This window comes from Drosophila ananassae, chromosome 3R (genome assembly GCF_017639315.1).
Source record: "Drosophila ananassae strain 14024-0371.13 chromosome 3R, ASM1763931v2, whole genome shotgun sequence".
NCBI lineage: Eukaryota > Metazoa > Arthropoda > Insecta > Diptera > Drosophilidae > Drosophila > Drosophila ananassae.
In genome coordinates this window covers 23,216,479-23,241,934 of record NC_057930.1, presented here as the reverse complement: position 1 = coordinate 23,241,934, position 25,456 = coordinate 23,216,479, and the positions used below count along the sequence as shown (strand labels likewise).

The 25,456-nt window shown below is 40.0% G+C and overlaps 2 protein-coding genes across 3 annotated transcripts; both read right to left on the bottom strand.

Annotated features, from left to right (window-relative positions):
* Positions 1–1,417: 1,417 nt before the first annotated feature.
* On the bottom strand, positions 1,418–11,327 carry LOC6497492 (protein transport protein sec31). 2 transcript variants are annotated; one of them, XM_001961937.4, is made up of 3 exons: positions 11,198–11,327; positions 11,051–11,128; positions 1,418–2,655 (listed from the first exon to the last, which is right to left on the bottom strand). In XM_001961937.4, the coding sequence occupies exon 3, from the start codon at positions 2,653–2,655 to the stop codon at positions 1,678–1,680; it is 978 nt and encodes a 325-aa protein (XP_001961973.2). In that variant the 5' UTR covers positions 11,051–11,128; positions 11,198–11,327; the 3' UTR covers positions 1,418–1,677. The 2 variants fall into 2 exon arrangements, with proteins under 2 accessions (XP_001961973.2, XP_044572519.1); XM_044716584.1 differs by having other exon boundaries at positions 11,051–11,327.
* Positions 11,328–15,143: 3,816 nt separating this feature from the next.
* On the bottom strand, positions 15,144–25,208 carry LOC6497491 (protein timeless). Its single transcript, XM_032451570.2, is given in 14 exon segments — positions 15,144–15,728; positions 16,510–16,920; positions 20,231–20,326; positions 20,385–20,634; positions 20,905–21,265; positions 21,325–21,477; positions 21,538–21,691; positions 21,879–22,006; positions 22,065–22,263; positions 22,318–22,823; positions 23,116–23,257; positions 23,313–24,933; positions 24,998–25,105; positions 25,108–25,208. Coding segments are annotated over 14 exon segments (4,278 nt in total). The 5' UTR covers positions 25,163–25,208; the 3' UTR covers positions 15,144–15,634.
* Between the last annotated feature and the right edge of the window lie 248 nt (positions 25,209–25,456).

Below are 25,456 nucleotides of genomic sequence, written 5' to 3'. Positions count from 1 at the left end.
GCAAATGAACCTTGAGGAAGGCGGCTAGAACGCGTGTGATAGGGAATACTTTCCACTTCACCTTGAGTCAGTTTAAAATTACTTTTGGCAGTTTATTGAACTAGGTGATTTTTTTTCGTTTTTGGCGTTTTATAAAGCGTTTGGGGTGTGGGAGGAAGGGGAGACTATAGACAGCTGGAAATACCGGCCGGCTTTTTAGTTATATATGTATGGTAGCTAGTCCAGTGGCCCCAGCAGCGCGTGTCCCAGTTATCGAAAAAATAAATACATATAACAACATAAACAAAAGATCAACTTGCGAATGTGTGTATCTTCAAACCGGCAAACAAGTCCAACAAAAAAAAAAAATAGATCTTTAAAAACTGCGCAGTTCGGAAACGACTTTGCATTTGCCTTTGCCCCTCACGATCTCTCCCTTTTTTCTAAAATATATATACATATATATATATATATAGTACGCTGGGCACATGTGGCGACCCCCGCGCAGATAGACCGCTCCCTAGCACTGACGATCCAAACTAGATGATGAAACTGAAACAACAATAAAATGGTAGTGCTAAATCCCGGCACGTTCCAGACTCAGAAGCCCATTTGAATAATGCGCATGAATAATTATTATTACCTAATCGCAAACACCCGGCGGCATAGTGTTTGCCTTCTATTTAGGTAATGATTTAGCAGAGCCACGCAAGATTTCTCTATGTGTATTGTCTGAGATAGTGCAAATAGTTCTAGGCATGCAAATTTTGTGCGAACTACAAATGTTTACCGAGTTGAAAATAAACAGAACCATTAATTGTATTCCAAAAGTAAACAATTGATAGCAATTAGGAAACCAAATATAAAGCCATATAAGCTTTTTATAAAAAACTATATAATTTTAATTTTAATTCAGAAAATCCATATACATATAAATAAAATATACTTTTTAATTACTAAGGACTGGATAGTTGGACAGTAGGATAGTAAAAGTCAAGCTAGTATAAGCTAAGACATTAGGATTTTTCATATAGGCTGATAAAAGTAACCAAAACTATTCTTAATCTTACTATTACAATTTTCTATTAAACAATTGCTTGTTTCTTTAAATAAAAAATAAAACACAGCCTTTCACTTTCAAATTCGCGCTCATCTATGTAGTATATTTTGATTTTGGTATTTTTTTAACACCTGTGTATAAAAATACATAGCATACTTTTTGGCACAGTCAAGAGCTCTCGAGCTATAGTTCTTGTTATGAATCTAATTTTAAACATATTGAACTAAATAAATGTGTATAATTTAATGGAAGCAAAAAAAATACATTCCATATTTAGTTAATTTATATAAATAATAAGGAAGTATAAATATTTTAGCACCTAAAACTCTATTTCCCAACCGCCTAATTATCCTTCCCGCCAAAAATCAAACGTCCTTCTTCTGTTTCCATAGTCGTCTTTATTTGATCAAGTTTCGATGTTTCGCTTAGGACAAATGTACAAGAACTTCAAATAGTTTAAGCAGACTTATAACTTAGACAACACAAGATGGTTTTTCTTTTCCATTTCTTTTAATTACATATTTACAGCATAATATACATATTTTTATAGATAGATGTATTCAGATGTGTGTGCTGGTGTGTGTGCGAGTGTGTGGGTGTGTGTGTGTAGATAAGGAAGGTGGCTGGAAGCCCTTCTACTAAAATCTCAGCAGGTTGTCCACTCCGCCCAAAGGACCATGACCAAAGTGCAGAGCATCAGAGGTGGACTCCGACCGAGTGCGGGCATCAAGAACTGAGGCGACCCTCTGCTGTCCACTGATGTAGCCCAGGGAGCCCGATCCGAGGTAGACATTTCCATTGGGCAAGCGCACGAAGCCCAGTCCTCCAGAGCCCAGAGCAATGGCATCTCCACCTGCAGCCGGCTGGGCTCCCGCTCTCGGCTGGATGGCCAGTTGCTGTTGTTCGAGGAGCAGGGAATTGGCTCGGGAATCTAGCTGGATGCCATTAGCTGTCGGAGCACCCACATGGGCACCATACCGATCGAAGAAGCTGCTGCCCGACAGGAAGGGGCCCGGTGTCTCGTCAATGTCGTTGTCGATAATCTCGATGACGGCGTACTGCTTCAGCTGCCTGCCATTGGCAATGTAGGACTCTCCGGGGGAGATCAGTGCCTGCTTTCCAAATGGAATACGCAGATTTCCGCCCGCGGGTATTGGAGCCGAAGGTCCAGTAGGTGCCACCACAATCGGAGTGACAGCAGTGGGAATTGGCGGAGGTGGTGGTCCGTAAACCGGCTTCAAGGTTGGAGTGCCATGGAAACTAATCGAGGCGATGGGAGACACTACCGAGGGTGGAATGTATGTGGAAACCACAGGAGCTGTTGGTTGCCGATACTGGCTCACTATACTGGTAGCCGGGGCAGTGGGTCGACTCCGGGGTATGGGAACCCTGGCGGTGGGCAGTGGTGGTAGTGCCGGAATCGGTGGCAGCGGATGTATTGTGGGCAGAGCACTGAACTGGTGACCTGAATAAATATTTGGCCCGGGTCCGGAAGGAGCCGTGGGTCTCGTGGGACGATCGTAGTGATAGCCCACCGCCCGAGCCCCGTCCAAACGGATCAGCGTCACGAGCAGCGACAGGCCCAGAAAAGCCACTCCATGGAACATGCTGGACATCTGCAATGGGAAGACGGAAAACGAGTTACCAGCTAATGTGGACACATGTAATTGAGGTAGTAGTGACATCACATAACCGCTCAATCAAATCGGATCAATCGATAAATGTTTAATGAGACGCCCAAGTCGTAAACATAATTGATTCAAAATCACTCAACGGTGTATACCCTACAAATGGTAATGGGTATATGCGCTTCTTTTATTAGAGATTGAAAGGATTGTAATATACATTATTAAAACACTGACTTAAAAGCTATAATATATTATTTATAATTCATAAAAATAATAAATCAGAAAAGTGTCTAACAACTTTCTTATAACTTAATACTCCCCTAGCTCTACTCTTTTTTTGTTTTAATTGATTTAATTTAGTTCAGCTCAGTGAGTAAAATACCAACTGGTTACCTGGCTGGAAGTTACCTGCTGGATTGAACAGCAATCGCTACTGTAATTGGCGTGATATTTCATGCTCGGATCATTGCCCAAGGCGGTGGCCGAAAGAGTGCTGGCCAGGCACAGGCTAATTAGCGGATCGGAAACAGAAAATCTCCAAATCAACGGGGGTCTATCGTCAGCCAATTAAGTTAAATCATTGCCTTAAATTGGATATTTATATTCATTCGTCCTATTAACACAGGCATTCCATTTTATTCGAAATTATCAATCTTCTTGGGGCGCGCTAAACAAAAGCGAAAAGCAAGGCGGGTAGTTTAATGATATTTATCAAGTAGGCACCTCAGCAAGAGTAACAGTGCACTGAAAAAAATATACTATCACTAAATATGTAGTAATAATATATACTTTATACTCTTAATAAAACTTTATATTCTTGTAATTTCAAATAGTTAAAACTCTTCATTAAATACATTTTCATTTGTTATTTGAATTTTCTATATTTTTTCTCTCTGTATTGGCTCAACAGAAGTTGCCACTTTAACTGGCGGCAGGTTCAAATTCAGGGGCCATGGCTAAGAAAAAAATAGTGGGGACTTGGGGGGGCGTGAGAAGTTGGCTGTCGACTGGCGTGTGGTCATTGTTGTTGTTATGATTGTTACTGTTGTTGCTTTTGCTGCGTGGGCGTTGCTCTGGTGGCAGTTGCGGGTTCAGATCATGCATCGTGTTTTTGTTGCTGGTTCACTTGCCGTTGTTTACATAAAAGGCGTTTAATTAAGTCATTAACAAGGGAGATAATGGAGGAGGTATTTATGTAGTGCCAGTGGGGTTCATATCGGGTAAGTGATTACAAAAAATATTAAAAAATGATTTTCAAAATAAATTTATTAATATAATTAATCAGAAAAATAAACTAACTCAGCTTATGTCTCTCATTTTCCTTAAACTTCCTCTTGAGTTGAAAACTCCTCTATCTACGCTTCAAGTTTGTTGCCTAAGTCTTTTGTTTATCTACCTCCGCTGAAGCATAAATCTCCTGGCACGCACACAACTGAAACGCCCCCCTAGGCTTTAATCCCCTTATCTACGGGTCCAGCTCCAAATAGATTTGTAATAAATTATGCACTATATGCACGATAATAAATCAATAAACTGTGGCCATACGCAACTTTTTGTTGGCCATTGACTTTTATGCGGTATCGCTTTTTTTTTTTGTAGGCTAGTTTTTTTTGCATACTTTGAAAACGCATTTTTTGTCAAAGTTGGCAGCGTGTGCCAAGTTGGTAATAGAGGGGCTAATATTGAAAAAAAATATACGGAAAAATCAGAAGCCGGAACAGGGGATTAGTTAATAAATAATTAAATACATATTTTTTGTTTACAAAAACTAATTTTTAATAATTAAATCGAACAAGAAGTGTGAAAAAACGAAGTATTTTTCAAGAATTTTATTGTATGTATTTCGTTAACTCCTTTCCCACACCGCCACTGGACTTGAAAGGCATTTTGGCCAAGAGGCAAAACGTCAACTAGCGTGTTGCTGGCCACTTCAAACTCAATGAATGAATTGCATTGATTGAACGACTCACGCACCTCGCTTTGGGCCAGGCTTTTATTTTTTTGCCTCCAAAAATCGAAATGCGCTCTATAAATTTTCTGTGGATTTTCCAGCGTCGGGAAATGGCGAGGGAGCGGTGGGCGGTGGGCGAGAAAAGTGTGTCAATGCGGCTCAGAGCCGGCTTGATTTGTTGATAACTTTTGCGTGGCACATTTTGGAAGATATTGCATCACAATTTCGCATTAACCGAAATGCGTGCTGGTTTTTTTTCTTTTGACAACGGAAATTAGATTTTTTTTGTAACCAATCGGTTAATTAAAATCCTTTTGCTTGGTCAAGAAATTGCATTTTTTTCCACTCACTTTTTGGCCAAGAGCCAAAGGCTAAGAAGTTGCTGCCATAAGACGCAATCAATGCGTTGAATATTAAATTTCTAGCGATCCGGTAGCCAGGATGTCACGTCATAACCTCCTCCTCTCGGGAATGTTGTGTAATTTTCATGTTTCAGTCTATGTGTCTGGGAATATTTATTTATCCCCCCCACTCCACTACCTCCTTATGGATTTTTGTGGGTTTTTCGGATTAGCCGAGGGGCGTTTTGTTTGGGTTTTGCATTTAAACTGGTTTTGATAAACTGGTATCAATTGCCATCGCTACTTAAAAATCTCTAGATGATAGAGCAGGGCCAGGAATGTGGATTAGATAATTTATTTTATCGGGGGTAGAGAGGGAGTAGAGCTAACCAAATTGCCAGTAAACATAAATCATTCGTCCGAACATCCTTTAGCCAAACATATTATTTGAAACCGCAAATGAGCATGTCCAGACTCAGTGGACATTCATGACAAATGTTGCGTATACGACACGTTGACCGACTCAGAAACGTAATGTGAAAGGAACTCGAGTGGGGGTCTCCTGATTCAGAGATACTCTTTAAAAATAGTTTATAGCTTTAAAACCGAAAAACTATTAAAATAGAAGTCAAATCAAATAGCAAACCATAAAATATTTGAATCCTTACCGAACATCTCTAATTTAATTACACAAAAATATATAAAAAAGCCAATTATGTTTCTAAGGCCATCAAACCACTCCATAAAAAGTCTCTGCCCAAATCGTTTAAGGGTACTCGCAAAAAAAGTTATCAAATCGAACGACAAGTTTTTAATTACCAGCCGAGCACTTTCAAATGCGTAAACTAGTTGTCTGCCAGACAGTCAGACCAGACCATTGCAGTTTTCAATTAAAAATCTTGGAAACTCCAGGCCGAGACTCTGACTCTGGCTCCGAAACGGACTGAGACTTTAAAAATTTGAGATTCGGACCCGAAGACATGGCCCGATTAGGGTGTGTCGTTGAGTATATCTCCCTCTGATGAGGCGGCTGTTAGTGGCTTGGACATTCGGGCCTTAGGGGAGATCGCAGATCCGAGGATTCGAGGTTGTCGAGTGGGGACGGAGGACAGGCCACGAAATTTGCGTAAGTTGCCGGCGCGTAACTCGAGCGTTGCCTTTCCAAATGGCTTTCAATCTGGCCACGCAATCTTCACCAGGCCCGAGCTGGGAGTTCGGGCCTCCTTGTGCTGGTTGCTGCACAGAGAAAAAAATTATTTAAGAGAGGACTTAAAAGTAATACTGTAATCTCGTTGAAATCTTAATTTTTTTTGACTGTGTAGTTCACGGAAAATTGATTGACTCGAGGCGTTTCTCGACGCATTTTCCCCTTGCGCTTTTCAGCTTTTTTCACGCCAAATGTGGAACGCACTTAAAACGCCGCTAATTGATGTCGTTGTTACAGGTTGCAGGTTGCTAGTTGACGCGGCCAGTTGCAACATCTATCGCAGATCAGATCTCCAACGAGGTCTATGTGTGGGTCTATCTTGTTCTGGCCGATGCTAATTTATTTAATCGCTCACGGGTCTCGGTTTAAATTTTATTTGGCAATTAAGTTGGGTGTCCGAGTGAGGCTAATTATAACAAAATATTTTTTGGCAGCAACAAAGTGTCAAGTGATTTTTTCTTAGAAGCTTAAGAATTGGAGCAAGAAAAAGATTACTATTTGCTATTTTTTAAAGTAAATGTTACAATTTTAATTCCAGCAATTATAGTTAGAAATAAAAACGGATCTATTGCCAGTTAGAAAGTTCGTCAGCAATACAATTAGTAACAATTTCTGGCTGTAATGATTTGCAGAATTGGGTCAGAAATGGTAACAAGAAGCAATTAAAAGTAACAATAAACTTTAGGTAATTAAAATAGACATTTAACTTGATGGGGGTTGCTTCAATTGTAAAAGGTATAATTATGAGTAATATGAAATGTATTTACTAGGATAAAATTAATTGCAACTAATTAGTTGAAACTTATTCTTCTCAGTCCACTCTCAGTTCAAGGCAAACTTCGAGGCAAGCACTAAATTGAATGGCATTTGCGAAACAAAATTCTAATCAAATGCTACGCCTTAGAGTTCGGGCCACGCCCACATGTGCGTTAGTTAAAGCCATACTGAAGGAAAAACGCAATTTGTAGTGGAACAAGCTCAAAGATGCAGAGAGCAACATTGCCCAATAATTTGCATTAAATGACAGCCGACTTGACCTGGATACCAAGAATAGAGGATAAAATTGAAACATGGAAGCATTAAGGCACAGAAACACAGAAACAAGTGTATGCCGAATATAATTTAGATAAATTCAAATAAAAAATGTATTTAAAGAAGCCAGAACGGGCGCCAAAGAGCAACTCGTTAAAAAACACTTTAATGCACAACTATTAAGATCTAGTGATTAGTGAAACAGTGAGTTTAAACTACTAGTATTAATGAGTGAAGACGATAAGCAAAACAAAAGATTCAGCAGATTCAACTCGTTTTCGAATCAAGTTCGTTGTCTCAGTCATTCGTTTCGCGGGCAGGCATTCACTTTGGTCTTGGCATTTTGATAAAGCAATTAAAACGGAATCAGAAAAAAAAACAATACAAAATAGCAAGAAATTCATCAGCAAAGCCAGGCGACACTGGATGATTTATTTTGAATGGTTCTGCTAATTGCCAAGTTCCTTCAAAAGTGTCAACTAACGAAACACATACTCTTTTTTTTAAGTGGGGCGGATAGGGGGACGTTTTGACCTCCAATACATTCTAACGCCCGCTGACATATCACGAACTTTGTCTGGGAAATGCAAATTTCGGTTCAAGTAATTCCAGCGATCAATTTGCATAGTACTCGTACTGGTACTCGCATATTAAGAAATCCGAAAAAGAGATTTGGATTCAGCCAAAATCGAAATCGAAAGGCATATGCGTGACTGACTGAGTGACTGACGGACAGACTGCCTGACTAACTTGTGTAACTCAACCCGATTTGAACCCGGCCCACAATCAATAATTTGCCAATTTGAACTTTTGACTGACCAAGATGACTCCTCGGGGCGAAAAAAGAGTCAGAAGACAAAAGATCAGATTGAATTGGTATCTTCAATTGGATTGTTGCATAAGCCACAATGAAGTTTTTTGCCAAAAACCAGGTTGGGAAATATAAGGACTGGTAACTACAAAGCTTAACCTTGTGGAAATCAAAAAAAGGAAATTTTTGGGGGGTAATAATAAAGAAAACAAACATATTCATCAAATTGTTTATTAGCTTAAGGTCAGTCAGTGGGTGGAAACCTTTCCGACATTTTCCAGTCTTCGTAGCCAATCACCCGCTGGGCCCAATCAATTTTCAAGCTCAAACATCAAGCCTTCTTCGGGTTTTTGTTTTCAATTACACTTTTTCAGTTTGTTAGCCGATATTAAATGCTTTCAATTAATTCGTCGGTCTGCTATGCCCTTGTTATTGTTTGTTTTTTCAGTTTTCGATTTTGATTTCGATGCGATTTCGATATTTCTCAACAATTGTTTGTTTTCCCGCTGCCGTTGTGTTTGAACTTTGAACCGTATGGCTTGCTTTGGTTAATTTGTAAATTGAACATTTAGCCGGCGAAGATACAAGGCTTACATAACCGAAAAGCCCAACTGGGCGACGCCCTTTCCTAATGAACTCTAAGGTCTGGGATCTTAGTTGGCCACTCCACAACCCCCAACTACCTTTGTAGCGGAGTGTAATTAATGTTTTGGTCTCGAGGGGGAAGGAAACTCAATTAGTAATTGTCTGTCTCAGGGCCTGTCCCGTGTTGCTGTCATGGCTTTTGAGGCAGTCCAGAGGCAGTCGGTTCTGACTGGGGTGTCTTGTAAGGTTGTCTGGCAAAATGTCAACGGATTTGTACGCATTTCTGGGTGCAGCCAGAGCCAGACTCTTTGGCTTGTGCCTCACCCAGAACAAATGGCTATAAAATTAAAAAAACACTTCTATCCAAGTTGAATTTTAATTCCATGTTCACCTGCTCCAATTTCCCCGTGGGGGGTTATTGTCAGGGCTTTGACTTAATTATGACAGATCGGAATTAATTTCAATAATGCCAATTCACGTGGCTCCATTAATTAGCCTTGTTTGATGGATTTGCTAATAATGTTAATTAAAATGGCCCAAAGAGATGTGCCAAAAGAAAAGGTTAATCATAAACAAGTAATGGCAAATGGCTTGGGGTAGGTGGAATTCTGTATACCCTAATGGCAGTAATTAACTGAGATTTATGAATGTATTAAGAATTATTTATTTAATTTTTTTTTTCAGATTTACGTCAGACTTTTGTGTGTAAAGAACCTCTTAAGTAGAAGTGCTTTTTATTGCAGATCTTCGCTTTCAAATCTTAGCCTCTCACACCTAAATAAAACCACTAAGAAATCCCATTCACCTTGATTGGTAATAAATTTTGGATAATCTGTAGCATCACGCACCTGATTCTGGCCTTGACCACCAACTATCAAGAATTATATCACTCGACTTTAGTCACACTGCGAAGCTGTCTTCGAGCATTTCCATTTTCTTCTCTAGTCTTGCAATTAAAAGTCGTGGGAATGAAATTTGCATATGCAAATCTGATGATGGAATACTATTTGGGATTTGCGAATTTTTTGTGGCAGTTGCTTTGCTTTGTTTTCGCCTAGTTGCTTTTTTTTTGCCAATGACATTGAATGGATAGTGTGTAACAATTTGCCAAGCTTGTCAGTCAGCAGGCGGAAGCTTTGAAAGGTGGAGTTTTTATGATCTACTAAACACAAAAAATAAACAGAAAAGAAATGAGAGAGGGATGATGCAGCTATAAATTAAAATTTTGGTAGTCAATCAAAAGACTTAGGCAACAAACTTGTTCGGGTTAAGTTGACTGCCGGCTAAACACTTTTCCGCAACCACATGTGTTTGGACAATCTGTAGTTGCATTGTATTCAAATTAATTCTTTTTGTGGTTTTGCTTTTTTTTTTTTGTGGCGCTTTTGGACCTACCACATAGCCAGGGCAGCTGCAATGCCAATGGCTCTATTTTCGATTTTCAATTCAGTTTCGATTTCGTTTCTAGTCTGGGGGCCTGACATTTTCAATTTCAATCCGATTGAACTTTATTCGATGGATGTCTCCTGCCGGTCTCTGTTCACTCAATTAAAATTAATATGCAAATTAGTCTGCCTGCCACCGTGTGACGTCTGTCAGGCTGATTAAAGCGCAATTCCCTGGAAATTTCAATTACCAATTCCAATCAAATCGATTCAAACTGAAAGCAATCCGTAATAAAAGACATTTGTAATTGTCAACTCGACAAGCCAGTCGTCAGATATACTTTTTTCCCATCCCGTGATTCCCAGTCTCTAATTTTAAATCTTAAGTTCTTTTTATTTTTTAACACAATTAGCGTTGTTTCTACTTCCGCAATCCTAGAGATTTAAAAAAAAAAAATAAAATAGAAACCTAGCAAAACTGGTATAAAAATTAATAAAACCGCAGCTTGATGTTTATTTATGTTAAGAATCCCCCTAAAACTCTGTTTATGCAACTCCTGACATTTGGCTTTGGAAAGTTCTCTCATTAAAAAAATCAACATAAGCATTAGATCAGCAACAAATTTTTGCAAAAAAAATATATATACTATTCATAAATAAAAGTTAGATGGCATTTCTACCAAAAACAAAAGCAAAAGTGAATTTAAATGATCATGAATATGGCAAGACTATTAATTTATAGTGCTTATCTTTTTAAACCTTTTAAGAATTTTTATGCAATACGTGACATTTGGCTTATCTTCCCAAAAATTTCATAAATAAACACTCTCATAAAGAATAAGTTCCATTATTTGTTTCGAGCAATAATAAAATAAGTTTTTAGAACCTCCAAAGATAGGCAAAAACATAAAAGTTTAAGAGAAAAAGAAAAGAATGCCTCATAAAAAATAAATTCTTTTATTTATTGGATGTCTTTTTGTTTGCTTGTTTAAATAACTTTCGTGCGAAATTGAGTTTATAATCCGATGACTAAATTTATGCCAAAAACTGGCTTACCCGGGGGTCTCTTACCTTCACTTTTGTTTAGAATTTATTTTTCGGTTGTATCCGACTGAGGTCTATATTCCAAATATTAAGTATACGCAGTGGCTGGAAAATATATATTTTTAAAATAGAATTTTTGTTTTAGGATTAAAGCACAGAAAATATAATTCACACCAAATAAAGGATATTTAACTATAATCCTTTCTTTCACTTCACGTTCGCGCGTCTTGTTTATCGGGTTTTGTTCACGATGTTTTCGACTTGAAGGCGTTTGCTCCACTGAACCAATTTTTATGCAACGCCAAGTAGAAGTAGCCACCGAGTCCGACTCTGCCCGGCACTTCGAATCTCTTCGAGTCTCCGAAGAAACGAAGACTCAGCCGAAGCCTCGTTGCCAGGCTTCTCTTCGTTTCAGGTTCAGGTTTGAATCTCGACTAACTTTTGATGATGCGGCTTAAATTAAAAACAAAAACAAAAAAAAAATGAGAAATAAATAAAACAGAATTTAGAATTGTATGCAAATAGCTCGAGTGATTGTCATCTCGGAGCACCTGTCTATGGCCTTTGGAGTTGCGGCTAATTAAATTTTTGGTCCACGATCGATTAGAGTCTTGGCCAGCGGCCACTCCCCGGCCACCACCTAATCATGGTTATTATTTATGGGCATTTGGATAAATCATGATCAAATTGAACTATAAATCCGAAACCTGAAAATTGGCGCCGGTGGCAATGCAAAAATTGCTCCAACATTTCATATTTCAAATGTTCGCTCAAAGAAATCATAAATTCAATTTAATTTTCGGTTCATGCTTATAACTCTATTTGGACAATGGTTTCTAAGAGAGTTAGTTTATCAAGTCATAAACTATATAAAGTGTCAGCCGAGTGTGTGCATGTAAGGTTTCATAATCACTTGAGAGTCTATAAGTGGAATAGTGTCTGGGCACGTCCAGACTATCGATTCTGCTCTTGCTTTTTGCCTAAATATATATCTGTTGTCTTTTTTTTGGTGGCTTTTCTGGTATGTTCCCACCTATAAACCGTCAAACCCGAAAGTGAGTGTGAATTATTGCACTTTGTCTTGACACGACTTTTTCGGCTGCTTGAAATACCTCTTAGTTCAGTTCCCCACGTCTCAAGTACTCGATCTGCATCGGCTTGGGGGTCTGTCTTTGGCCAAAATGTTATCTAAATGCTTCACATTTCCCCATTACATAAATTTCATTTTTGCCTTTTATTTGCACATGCCTATGCCAAAATCGGACCACATTGTGCCGACTATATTGTCCCATTCTTTAAAGATCAAAACCATTATTGACTAAGCTTTGAAGATGGTCATTCCTATTGGGAGAAAAATGTTGAAAAAGTATTTGAAAGAGGTTCACATTTTATTGAATTTTTGATGGGATATTCCTATAATTATTAAGAAAAGGCGGTGCCGAAGTGTATATACCCTTTCTTTTATGACAGGTACATAAAAGATATAGCTGGCCGATTCCTATCGTATCGGACCTGGCTAGGATAGATATTGAAAGAAAAAGTTAGCTGACATGGAAACTTTTGGAATAACCTAGAGGCATAACAATTGTTGATCGGATAATTTTTAAGAAAAATGTGGCAATTTCCTTTCGATAAATTGATGCCTTGGCCTCGTTGACCAAGTTAGGACCATAGTGGCCAAAATACTAACTTTTGAGACACATTTTAGCGAATATTTCAGCCATTTCATACCGTATCTGGGAAAGGAATACCTTTTTCGATTCAGGACTCTCATTTCCGTTGATTTGCATTAAAATATCACGAAAACCGATGAATAAAATTTTTGATAGATTTTTGGCCAAAATCATGATGTTACCCCTTTCAAAATTTTCGAAAATTGGACCAGATTTTCGATGACCAGATTTGTATACAGAATGAAAGTACTCGAAGTTCTAAGATCGGGAAGGTATAACATTCTTAAATCTGCCAAGTAAAAGCCAAGTTATGGGCTCGAGAGTGTAGTATTTCGGCCAAATTCTACCAACTATAACTTATCCCAATATAACTTGGAAAATGCATTGATATATCTCAGGGAATTGTTTATAACTTCGTTAATACTTGTCAGAGAGGCAAATGTTATACCTTCTCAATCTTAAAACATCGAGTACTTTCAGTTTCTATCAAAATCTTTTCGTCGAAAATGTGAACAAATTTTCGAAAATGTTTAAAGGGGTAACATCATGATTTTTTGCAAAAAATGGGTCAAAATTTGGGTGTTACATTTTTTACGCAGATCGAAATAGATTCGTTTTCTGAATCGTTTAAGATATTCCTTTTCAAAATCTGATAAGAAATGGTCAAGATATGCACTTGGGAAGGGCCTAAAATAGAACAGTAGAAGGATGATACTACCCATCCTAGTGAAGTAGTGAACTAGTAGGAAAGATCTTATGAATATGATTTATTTGGAAAGCTTTAGATTGAGAGGACAGAAACTTAATGGGTAGTTTATAAAAATATTAACATAAATTCTTCTCTCTTCCCAACCATCTATCACATATGATTCCCATAAGAGCATCCCATCTTCTAGAAAAAAATTTCAAAACTTTCTTGGCGCTTTTTCGTGGCTGTTGACAACTATTTGTGTTTGTCGGATAATGGCTTTTTGTGATTTATAAATTATAGCAACCCGTTGTTACCATGAATGATGCTGTTGTTGCTGATGTTGTGATTGCCATTTCTGAACTTGAACTCAACTTTCAAATGAACAAGTTTCGCGATCGTTTAGCTATTTCCATGTTATGCTATTTAATCTGCCGGGCTCTTTGACAATAGCTTCTTTTATGTGCGCTTGTCTTCACTTTCAAATCGCAACCGCCTTGATTTCCGGTTCGATTTGCAATTTTTTTCCACAATATATTAGCACTCTACGGTCTTTAATCTGAAAAGACCACCCCGCGTAATGTCTTTTCTCACTTTCAGTGCTGACAAGTCAATTGACGAGTGACGGCATCGGCGGCGAGCTGTCAAAGGTGCTTAATGTGGCTCAGACACGCAATGTTTAAGCCTCTTTTTCGGCCAAAAAGTCATCGAATAATTCCCACAAATTCGCCAAGAACAACAACGAACAAAAAAAAAAAACCAAAAGTAATATGGCCAGAAGATAGAGGCGCACGTTTACAGCAAATAAAATTAGCTGCTTGTCTTGGTAATTGCACAGCCTCCGCCGATCTTGGCTTAAAGCTGCAGTTGGCATGTTAGCCAAGACTAAGGAGCCAGCCCGTCACCAGGCCAACAACAATTGTAAACACGTCGGTGGTACCAGAAATGGTAAATTTATGAGAAACTTTTTGGTAGCAGAAGGGTTGTCTGAAAAATAAAATAAATGTAAGAAAAAAATATATATTTTTTAAACAATTTTTTAAAGAAGTATAAATATTATAATTTTAAAACCACAATAGTTTTATAATTTTATAAGCCAAGCTATAAATTATGGTAATCTGTTAATTTATAAATAATTTTATGAAAAGTCTAAAAAATGATATAGGAAATAACAAGTCGGCTAATAAGGAAATAAACTTTTGGCCAAAACGGAACTGGTTCCTGGCCCAAAAAGTGAATCACTTACCATTCGCTGTTCTGTGATTTGTGGCCATATGAGTGGCCGGCCAAGTTAAGAACTCTCGGCCATCGAGAGTCGCTCTTGCCAAGTTGCAATTAACGTGGCCAACTAAACAGCAATTGGCCACAATTATTATTATTATTTCTTGTACGAGTACGTCTCAGAGCTCGATTGTTGTTGCTGCGCCCGTCGCATTTTGGTAATTGTTTTAGCCATGTTTTGCCATTTATGTATGGGCCAGACCGAGCGCGGATATGTGATTGTTTTTTTTTGTCTATTTTAATATTTATTTGCTGCAATTGTTTCTCAGTTCTGGCGGCTACTGTTTTGGCCGGGTCGTGCGTGAAGTTACCCCCCTTTGAAAGCCCACCCCCTCGATAATCCCAAACAAGATGACCTTAATTCGCTTTGGCCACAGATCGTTAATCTTATGGCTCCGCCAATTTGCTGAACATTATTCACATTCGGCTGGGGCCTCTACAATAAGTCTTGGATTTAAAAATAAGTCGCAGACAAAGATTTGTGGCTTCGACTACAGAGAAAGCTTTATTTCTATCGAACATAACTTAGGATTAGGGATAGAGATATACAGATGGATGCTGGATATAATACAAATACGATATGAAATAACTTCTTAATGATAATCTAATTAGATATCTGCGTGTGTATATTTGCACTATTTCAACCAGGAACTGCCCATTTATACATGTATGTTGTAAGTATACAGAATACAATTGGAGACTACAACTACCTTAAGTCTAATTAATGCCATTGGGAAAATCTTAAATGAGCCTCGATTTCAACTTTTGCATTTATTTATCTACGTAATGCACTTTTTTTCCATCAGGTATTTATACTTTTCAGCTTTTAAAGAGGTCATATATAGAAGTTTCTTTATTGTAGTACTAGGTACTAGAAACTCTTCGTTTTACGTTTTTTTTTCTATTTAATCTTAGAGGTTTTACTTTCGGGGTGAAGGTACGATGGGAGGTACAATTCTGGACCAATCCCTAGTGATAGTGGGGAACCCGGAACTCGTGTCTTTCATCCTCATCGCTTACATACATTCTGGTCAGATCCGAGGCCACTGAGACATTATCGCTGCTGCAAAAATAAAACAAGAAAATTTGCATTAAAATCGCATTCATTTGCCAAAAATAGGAAAAATAAAAATTTTGGTAACAAATGCTTGGAGCCGCCTTCCATTTAAAGCCGAAAATGGCTGAAATTGAATAATTGCTTGCCATAAATTTATGTGAGACACTGTTCAGCAATGCCAAGCATGCTCCTTTTTCGCCTTAAGATTTTTGTAATACCCTTCCAAAGGGTATCCTGAACAATCTAAGAAAATGTATTAAAAAATCAAAAGAAAACTTAGTTCAAAAGTTAAACACAAGATGTTTAGGAAATCAATTTATAATAATCCTCTTAAAGGTAAAAACTAGATCAAAGTGTAGGGTATAGAAGCTTCGTTAAATACCCAATATAGCCTTTATTTCTTGCTTTTTTTCACCAAAACGCACTGACAGAATGACGTTCTGTCAATGGCTTCGCCTGCCATTTTCGCAATCTGTCTAATTGTCAATTAGCCAGGTCGATATGTTGTCTTGGCTTTAACTTTTATTGAGGCTGGAGCCTCGCCTTCATTGAAATGAAATTTTTGGTCTCAATTTGAGGCTCCCTGAAATGTCTATTACTTTATGGGCCTTTTGAAGAATTCTGCTTAGAACAATGCATCATTTTTGTTATTTTGGTAGTTTATTTAGAAACTATTAAATTGAAAAATGAAGCAAATATTATAAAAATTATCTCAATTGTGGACTCATTTAATTAGACCATTTTTTATTAGTCTAAAAAACAATGCTTTATTTTGTCTAATACTTACTTCAGCAACTCTTTTTCCTTTTCATAGACCGAAGCCACCATAGCACTGTACTCCTGATCCAAGTTGTTGGCCCTCGAGAAATGGGCTCCGGTGGTCTCCGGCCGTTCGAAGGACGTCTTCATCGAGGCATCTACCTCCGGGTCAGTTATTCCGACTGCTCCTCCACCTCCCATCGCCTTGGCACTCATGAGGGCAGCCATGGGCAATGAGGCGACAGTTCCTCCTCCTCCCGGGCTGTTGCTGTTCTCGTTCTGGGATCCCATGAAGCTGTTCATCATACTGAGGCATCCCAGAGTGGTGGTTGTGGAGTTCACGGCTCCCATGGAGGAGCTGCCCGACTGAGACGTCCCAGCTGTGAAGGACTTTCCCAATCCTTCGTCCTCATTGACGGTTGTTGCCGAGGATGTTACCCTGAAAATATAAAAATGGAAATAAAAGTCAAGTAAAAACCATTCCCTTTTAAAAGCATATAGATCGTTGCTCAATTAACCCTTTGGTACTCCATCTCATATATTCTCACACTTTCCGCCCAGGTAGCAGTTTCTGAATTGAGTGACTCAGCAATCATTGTACTTTTTCGGGGGGAACTTGTTTATTTAATAATTAAAATGATTTATGTGGCTGATTGATGTGGTGGCCACTCCACGCCAGGGAGCAAGAGGTGTCCATGTTTCGGCTGCATGTTGCACTTATTGCTTCACAAAACCAAAAAATAAAACAAACCAACAACACCGATCGTGGCAATAATGCAAAATGTTAAAGAAACCAAAACTAAAGCCAAACCCAACCCGGATTCAGACCCAAAAGAAGGTCGACAATTGAAGCTGGGAAATACAACATACTACCAAGAGAAAAAAGTCAAAATTGTTAGTAGTCTTCTGCCTGATGTTGCTGCCGTTGTTGCGGTTGGTGTTGCTGCTATTAAACTTGCAACTTGCAACAATCTGACAGATTGCAGAGCCGAAAAACACAGCCCACGGGCCACTTGAAAAGTGCAACTCAAACTCGAACTGTTGACTTTGGCTTCCTAGTGAGCTGGCTGGCTAACTTGCCGACTGGCTATTGCCAACAACTTCCAACATTCGAGCCATGGAAAAAAATGTCAAATTCAATTTTCGCTAGGCGTCAAATTAAATTACTTTGGAAAATTGCCTTTTGTCAACGCCCACGCCTTTGGGGGATTTTTTTTTAGAAAAAAATATGAAAAGCTAGCTATGAAGTGTGCCTATGTAGCTCTTGTGATAATTTGACTAAACTTTTTCAAGTGTTTGGTAACTATTTTAGACTTTTTATGACAAGCATAGTATAGGCTTCAAGATTTGTATTAAATTTTAGTTGAATCTGAAGTATTTTTTTTTAGAATGTCAATTTTTTCAGCCACCCTATAGTAACCCTATAGTACTCTTTAAAGTAATTTACTGAGAACCCCTGCTAGTCTTATAATTTATTTCTATATTAATAAATTAAGTGCAGTCTTGTCTCGGCTATTGTTACATTTTTTCCCCAGACTGTCCACCAGACTAACAAAAGAACTTGTTTGCTGCACTTTTCGGAATGACTTACGCACCTCACGGATCTGGCTTCGGGATCCCCTGGAGAGCCCATGACCGTACTTGGAGTAAAAGATCGCGTAACTTTTGACTTTTACTTTCCATATAAAAAAAATAACAACAAAAAATTGTAAACACAAAAACTCGTTTGACAATACCAGAGATCCATAGAGTGCAGCTAAAAAAACCATAAATAAAATATCCGCGAAAATATTTCACAAGCCATCGAAGAGCAGAACGCAGGTAGACCAAGTTTAAAAAAAATATAAAAGCCATGAAGATATGTATGCAAATTTTAGGTTTAAACTGGTTCAGATGGCTTGAAAGTTCTCATGGGTTCATTGGCGGCAGCTTCTGCCAAAAGGATCTTTTGTAAACTTGGCTAAATGTCAACGTCTCTTAAAGTGATTCATTAATCACTGGTATCTGTAAATCTGGCTTCTAAGTATGTATCTCAGAACTGTAATTTCACGGCCAACAATGGGCAATTATTCTGGCAGTTTATTAAAGTTAATTCGGGCCAAATTGCTTTGATTTCGCCCTAAAAGCCTAATGAATTGATTGATTTACATTCGTTATGGGAATCGGGCAGCTGCACTTTGGAGATTATCTCTTTTGTTTAGACATATTCAGTGACGACAATTTATGCATGTAGGGTGCGATTGTTGCCACTGTCCCCCCAGTGTATCCATCAGATACAGATACAACTGCAGCTCCGGTTGTCTGTCTTACTTTTTGTTGTGCCTGCTGCGCGTGCTAATCGCGATGACTTCATTTCGTGTTGGTCCTGTTGTTGTTGGTTCTTAAGGTGTTCGCTGTTGTTTTTGTTTGGTTCGGTGACAGGGGTCAGGCCAATGTATCTTATGGATACCATTGATTGTCGGATACCGGCACAGTTAGCTCTTTTCGCAGACACGGCCAACTTGTTCGAGGTGTAAATTATTCTAAACAAAAAAGTGCTACATTTTTATGGATTTTTTGGGGGAGTGGTTGGTTGTTAATGAAAGGAATTTGGAAATATCAGACAAAGAAATAGAACTTCTAGAACTTATATTCATTTAAAATATATTTTTCCCAATCAATCTTCTACTTCTGTATGCCCAAATTATAAATCAGACCCACCCATTTGGGTTCAAACTAATTCCCAGGCATGTTCCTTTTAAAAAAAACTCAATATACTTTTCTTTATCCTATAATCGCTATGTCCGACTATTTATCGTCAATCTAAAAGTCTTGGTGTAACAACAAAATGGCATACAAAAAGTCATAAACCCAAATGCAAAATGCTGTTCAACATGAGCAGCAGCAGCCAATGCAGTGGCGATCAGATTTGGATTCGGAATCGGAATTGCAGGAGCAGCTCTGTCACCAGCGGGTGATCGTGTGGGGTCTTGGGACGGCCAAGAAAATGGAGGTGGAGACGGGGGGGGTAAAGGTGGAGACGGTGACAGAGTCGGGCCAAAATGATACGGACACACATGGCCAAAACGGATGAGATATACACTCCATATGCTCCAAGAAAGATTGGCGAGCAGGGGCTGTGATGCACTTAACAAAATTTTTTCAAAAGTTTCTAAAAAAATTATAATATAGTAGAAAAATGTGTCAAGAAATCTTTAGAGGATTATGAAGATTTATTAGAATAATTATAATTTTAAAGAATTTTTCGAAACCTTTTTTAAATCAAAGTCAAAGTAGATCACTAAGACTTTAGACTTATGTTCTTATAAACAGACTATCTATTACCTCTTTGTCGCATTTTTACACCTTTAATTGATATATTTTTTTGAGTGCAATCAGTTCTTGGTGGAAGTCTGGCCAACAGACCTAGACACAATGGCCAAATCGGAGCTGACATTTGGTGCGCAATTCCGGCGACAACAACTGTCAACACACGAAAGTAAATGTACGAGTACGAGTGCCTTTGCGGGGCCGCAAAGTTCATAAATCGCTTACTTTATATTTATTTTTTAGTCTTTTTTTGTTTGTGCAAAGCTTTGTGAGAGCGTCGTGTAAACAATATGTTAGGAGAACCTCAACAGCTGCCGTGTGCCATAAATCTGAAGATTTTCGGGCATTGTCTTTGGCTGGGCATTTTGGGCTAGGTTGTGGATACTATGAAGTTGGGATGTGGACGTGGATACACAAGTGGATATAGTAAAGGCACTCACCCATCGCTTGGATCTCCGGTGGGTCGCTGATTGCATTTGCTTCGCATTACCAATTGCAGCCAGTTGGGCACTGGAGGCGTGGGATCGGGCGTGTATCTGTGAAATAAAATTATATTATTAAGGGAAAAGTGAAAGATTGAAGGCTCAGACCCACCTGATAATCGAGTTGCAGTGCTTGGTCTTGGGAACTGCAAAAATTTCCGTAGGCGACGGGGTCGAGGACATGGCGTGGGCCTTCTCTATAGCCGGATCCACCTCCGGTATAATGGCCAGATCTTCCGGTTCGCCCAAATCCACATCCAGACTGCTCACCGAACTCAGAGAGTTCCTGGGGCCAGTGTGATAGCGGGAAGGACTCGCCGCAGTGGCATCCTCCAGGTCGCAGGCATCGAACTTCAGGGTCACTACAAGAGTCCAGAACGAGGCAGAGAAAGGAGAGAGGCACACAGCATATCGAGATACACCGAAGGACACACAATCATGAGAATGGGTGGAATGGATATGGGTTTTTTGAGAGGTTATCGAGTTTCCAATAATGGATGTTTCCATGATCAAAATTTCACACACACACCACAGAGGAGGAAAAATTGTTGATAACGGTATTTTACATCACCTTTGACATGACTCTTTTTCTCTAGACTTTATGGTATGGTATGGTATGACTTGAAACTCACGTTTATCCATTGGACCCAGTTTCTTGGCCAATCCGTACATCGTCTCCGGCGTCCAATAATCCGGAATTCGGGCGAAAATCGAACCTGCATCCGCCGGCAATTGGATGCCCAGTTTGTGGAGCAACAGGACGAATGGTTGGTACAACATTGTGGTGGACTGTTCGTTGTTCCACTGCACCACGGGAATGGACTTCTGTTTGCAAATGCAGTGATAGGCCACTGGCTCCATTATCCTATTGCCTTCGGGAATTTTGATGTCGCCCTTTAGGGTGAGCTTGATGAAACAGCACTCGAGGAGCAGTTTCTGCAGCCACACCAAGTGCTGGGACTTGTGCTCTTTAATGATGAGATCCAAGAGGATCTAGGAGAGGCACCTTAAGTATCTTTATGTCCGTATAAATTCTGAAAATAGTATAATACCTGAACATCATCTGAGGGCTTTCCAAAAGCACATTCCTTCAACTCAATTCCCGATTCCGTGGTTCCCGAAGTGGGTGTCGTAAGCAAAGTTCTCTGGTACTCGGCATCTTCGAATTTCATGAGATCATCATACTCCAGCAAAGTTATTATGTCCTGTGAATGACATCCTTGTTAGATAAAATATATATTATGAACTGAGATTCTCAATCCCACCTGCTGCAATAGTTGCTGGATAATGGAGATCCGGGTTTTTAGTTTATTGCCATTGTTGCTGAAGAGCTTCACTATTTTTCCCACTATATCATTATTTTTTTTACTCTGTACATAATACCAATATAGGGTGTCCATTTCCTCCTGTGACCAAGTGCTATAGATAGTCAGGAATTTATTTATTTATTAATTAAATAAAAAAAAGGTTCCACCAAAAAAAGGCTTTTTCCTATTTTATTCCATCAAGAAAACTCACGGTTAAACGCTAAGGAGGTATATCTTTTTAAAGATAATCTTCCTTGCTTTTTTATATTTATTTTTATTAGACCTACATTAGTCCTTACCATATAGTATGCTCCTGATTATGTTCCTTGGTCATCTCAGTCAAGGAAGTTGTGGGTATTGTCAGTGGAGATTTAGGTGGAGTGTTCATAAACTTGTGTATGACATACTCGATAAGATCAGACCAGTCCTAAAAGAGATTAATTATTAAGAATGCTATTACTAAATAAATTCAACAATGAGCTCACATCACACAATTCGTAGTCTGCCTCCCAAATTCGGGAATATGTCTTCAGTATAATCGGTTGAAACAAAACACCTATTTGTCCCAAATCCCCTCCTATATGATGCATCATGGTAAAGATACAGTCATTGACGAATTCTCCGTTGTTGCTGAAGTCCTCCAGGAGGATACCATAATAGTGCATTACCTCTAACGTGGCGAACCTAAAAATAACATATTTTTAGTAAAAGTTAAGAATAATATGTACTAGAACCCACTGTGATATGTGCTCGGATAGTCGTACTGTCTGTCCTCCATCAATCCTGGCGGAACTGTCCAGAATTAGCAGGAGTATGTGATTGGTCACCACCAGGTCCTGCAGATACTGTTTGGAGTGGATGCTGGGATTGAAGCGTCTCAGCAGAAGGACGAAAAGGCATCGCAGATCGGTCATGTCGCTAATTTGTAACTGCAACTGCCTCAGATGAGCTCTGTCATCTTCGCCCAAGTGGGTGACTTTGTTGTACGTCTCAATGGCCTGCAAAAACTCTCTGATGGCCGTCACCACCAAGTGCATCCTCCTAAGATAAGGCTTCAGATCGCTGCCCTCCTGCCGGGCATTCATTTCCAACTGCTCACACAAGGTCACTCCCTCGTAGGTCAGATAACTAAGGACATCGTAGGTCAGGATGGTGTCTATGTGCTCCATGTCCAGCTCCAGTTGGGCGGCGAACTTCAAGAAGTACGTGACCAGCCAGAAGAAGTGCGAGGTATCAATGGGCACCTTCTGGGGACAAATCAACTTAGTCAAAGGAACTAAACTCAACTAAACTAGTCTATATTCGATAATACTTCTTTTAAAGAGGCAGAAAAAGTAAAAAGCCACAAAATACATAAAATTACTTTGAATAAAGAGAAAAGTAAAGCTTTTAGCTTACAGTTCTTATACCTTTTATAAAATATACTTCAATATAATATTAATTTCACCTTATTCTGCCTCACATGATTATTTGGCAATGAAATAAAAATGGGTAACATAATTGGCATCTGACATCTTTGGTTTAAAATCCACCTACCGCGTTGGAGAGCAGTTGCTGATGCAGTTCCTCCACCAAATAGTTGTATCCTTTGAGCAGAAAATCGACTGTGAACTCCTTGAGCAGATTCGAAATGTCCTCGTCCGTTGGCGTGTGCTGAACCAATCCTTTCATATTTATTCTAAAGAATGGGAATATTATTATTCTATTATTGGATAAAATATGATTCAACTCACAGACTACTCTTGCTGCGTTTCACCAATTTCTTTCGTCTCAGCTCCTTTGTGTCCTGCGGCGACATGATCGTCCTTTGCTTATTCCTCGGTTTTGTGTTGCAAGGCGGCTTCTGATGCTGGGGCTTACCCTGGGGACCGTCGTCGTCATTGCTGGAGGTGGAGATGGACTCCTGGTTCTCCACCTGAGTGCCGTAGCCGCAGTCCGAGAGCTCCGACTGCGAGGAGGGACACTCCCGCTTCTGGGGACAGCACTTTCCCTTGGTCAGCTGAAGCTGTCCGGCGTGGGGGGATTTCTGGCCAAGCTTTACGGCCGAAATGTGTGGCGTGGTGTACACTGCATCGTTGAGCTGCTGGATTTGAGCCTGGGCTGAGGTGGAGGCCCGAACGGGCAGTGGCGGTGGCGGCTTAAAGGGTTCCTCCTCCGCGTTGCCAGTGGGACTGTCCGTTGAGACGGTTGTGGTAGTGTGGTTGACGTTGTCAGCTGGTTGTGGGTTGGATTGTTGCGTAAGATTCAGTGGCTCGGCACTGGACTCCACGCGCATGTACTTCTCCTCATCGACTTCGTCCTCATCTTCATCTTCTTCCTCATCTCCGTGCAGATCCTGCTGGCTGCCTTGGGCATCCTCGTAGTCCCCATCGTCCATGGACTCGCCTGCAGGCTGGGATTGTTCCGGTGAGCCGGGTAGCTCGCTGGTTATGTCGCTGGCTGCCTCGGAGCTGTCTGGCTTATCGGCCGGCACTCTGGACATGGCATTCTGGTACTCCTGGCCCTTTCGACTCACCTCCTGGAGGGTAGCGGCCGTGCCCTCTCTCTTGCCAAGACCACCGCCCATTCCACGCCCATTGCTGCCATTGTCCGAGGAGTCCGAGGTGGGGTCAGAGGTCAGCATGGGACTGGAATCGCCACTGCCCTGTTTCGGCGGCGAGGTGTTGCTCTCGTTGTCCTCCGAGCTCTCGGAGAGCGAAGCCTCGAACCAGAGGTTCAGAAGCTTCTGCAAAGTGCTGACATGCTGATCCTTATAGATCAGAGCTATTAACTGGACCATGGTCACCCCCCAGAAGGCCCTCTGGGGACAGGTCATCAGGTAGAGTAGCAACTTGTCGATGCTCTGGATGAACAGATTCCAGAGAATGGTGTTCTGCATGGAGATGCCATGTGGCCCATTCGATTGCATCATGGGCATCACGCAATGGGCGTGGGTTTCGGGGATATGAAGGATATTCCGCAGCAGGAGCAGACAATTGTTGATCTGATCGCATTTATGCGGGGATAGTTTGGGCTCTGATTCCAGGATGTGCTTCATGTACTCCACCACGCTCTTGGTGCTCTTGGGATCGGTGAAGGCCTCCTTGCTGGTGTAGAGAAGCTTGTTCAGCTCAAAAATCGTGTGCCGTCCGACATCCGTGCGGTACATCACGTCCACTGAGAAAAGGCACTCAACTGGGACTGTGAGGTTGACCAGTATCCGGATGACACTCTCCAGGACAGCGTCGTCCTTGGCATTCTCCAGCAAGGGTATCAAATCGGACCTTACATTCTGGCCAAAACCGATGGCACGACGAAAGGTGCGCAGTGTTTGGTCCTCATACGTTAATTTGTAATTTATTTCCTCCAGAATGGCTAAGAAAACATAAATTGTTATTTATTTAATATTATTTATTATTTAATTTAATTAAATACCCACCCAATGCATTTGGGTTAACCACATAGGTGTCACCCTCCAGGTATCCCAACGAGGAGAAGGCGCTGTGCAACTGAGGCGTTGCCAGTAACCAGTCCATAACAGATTTTATTTAATAAAGTTTGTGTTATTCCAGATGTGATGTTTGAGCTGCCTCTCAGTGCTCATTGTTGGTTAAAAACATACAATTGTTAATTGTAAGTTTACTTTAAAGCTGAAAATGAAGAATAGTTTTAATGATTATCCTTTTAATTCCTCTTATTACCACCCAATTACTGAGAAACATACCCCTCTTGGATAATTGAATTAATTGGCGCCCCAAAAATAGCCCCCCCCCCCGGACTTATACAACCCCAATCGTAGGAGCTAGAATCCCACGCGTTCTAAAAATACACATTTGGAAACCAAATCAGAGTGCATGTGACTGTCAAGGGCTCTGGCAGTGTGCAATGTGCATCCGAG

Excerpts from the sequence above, each read along its gene's own strand:
- LOC6497492 (XM_044716584.1), bottom strand. The coding sequence starts at position 2,655 with ATGTCCAGCATGTTCCATGGAGTGGCTTTTCTGGGCCTGTCGCTGCTC.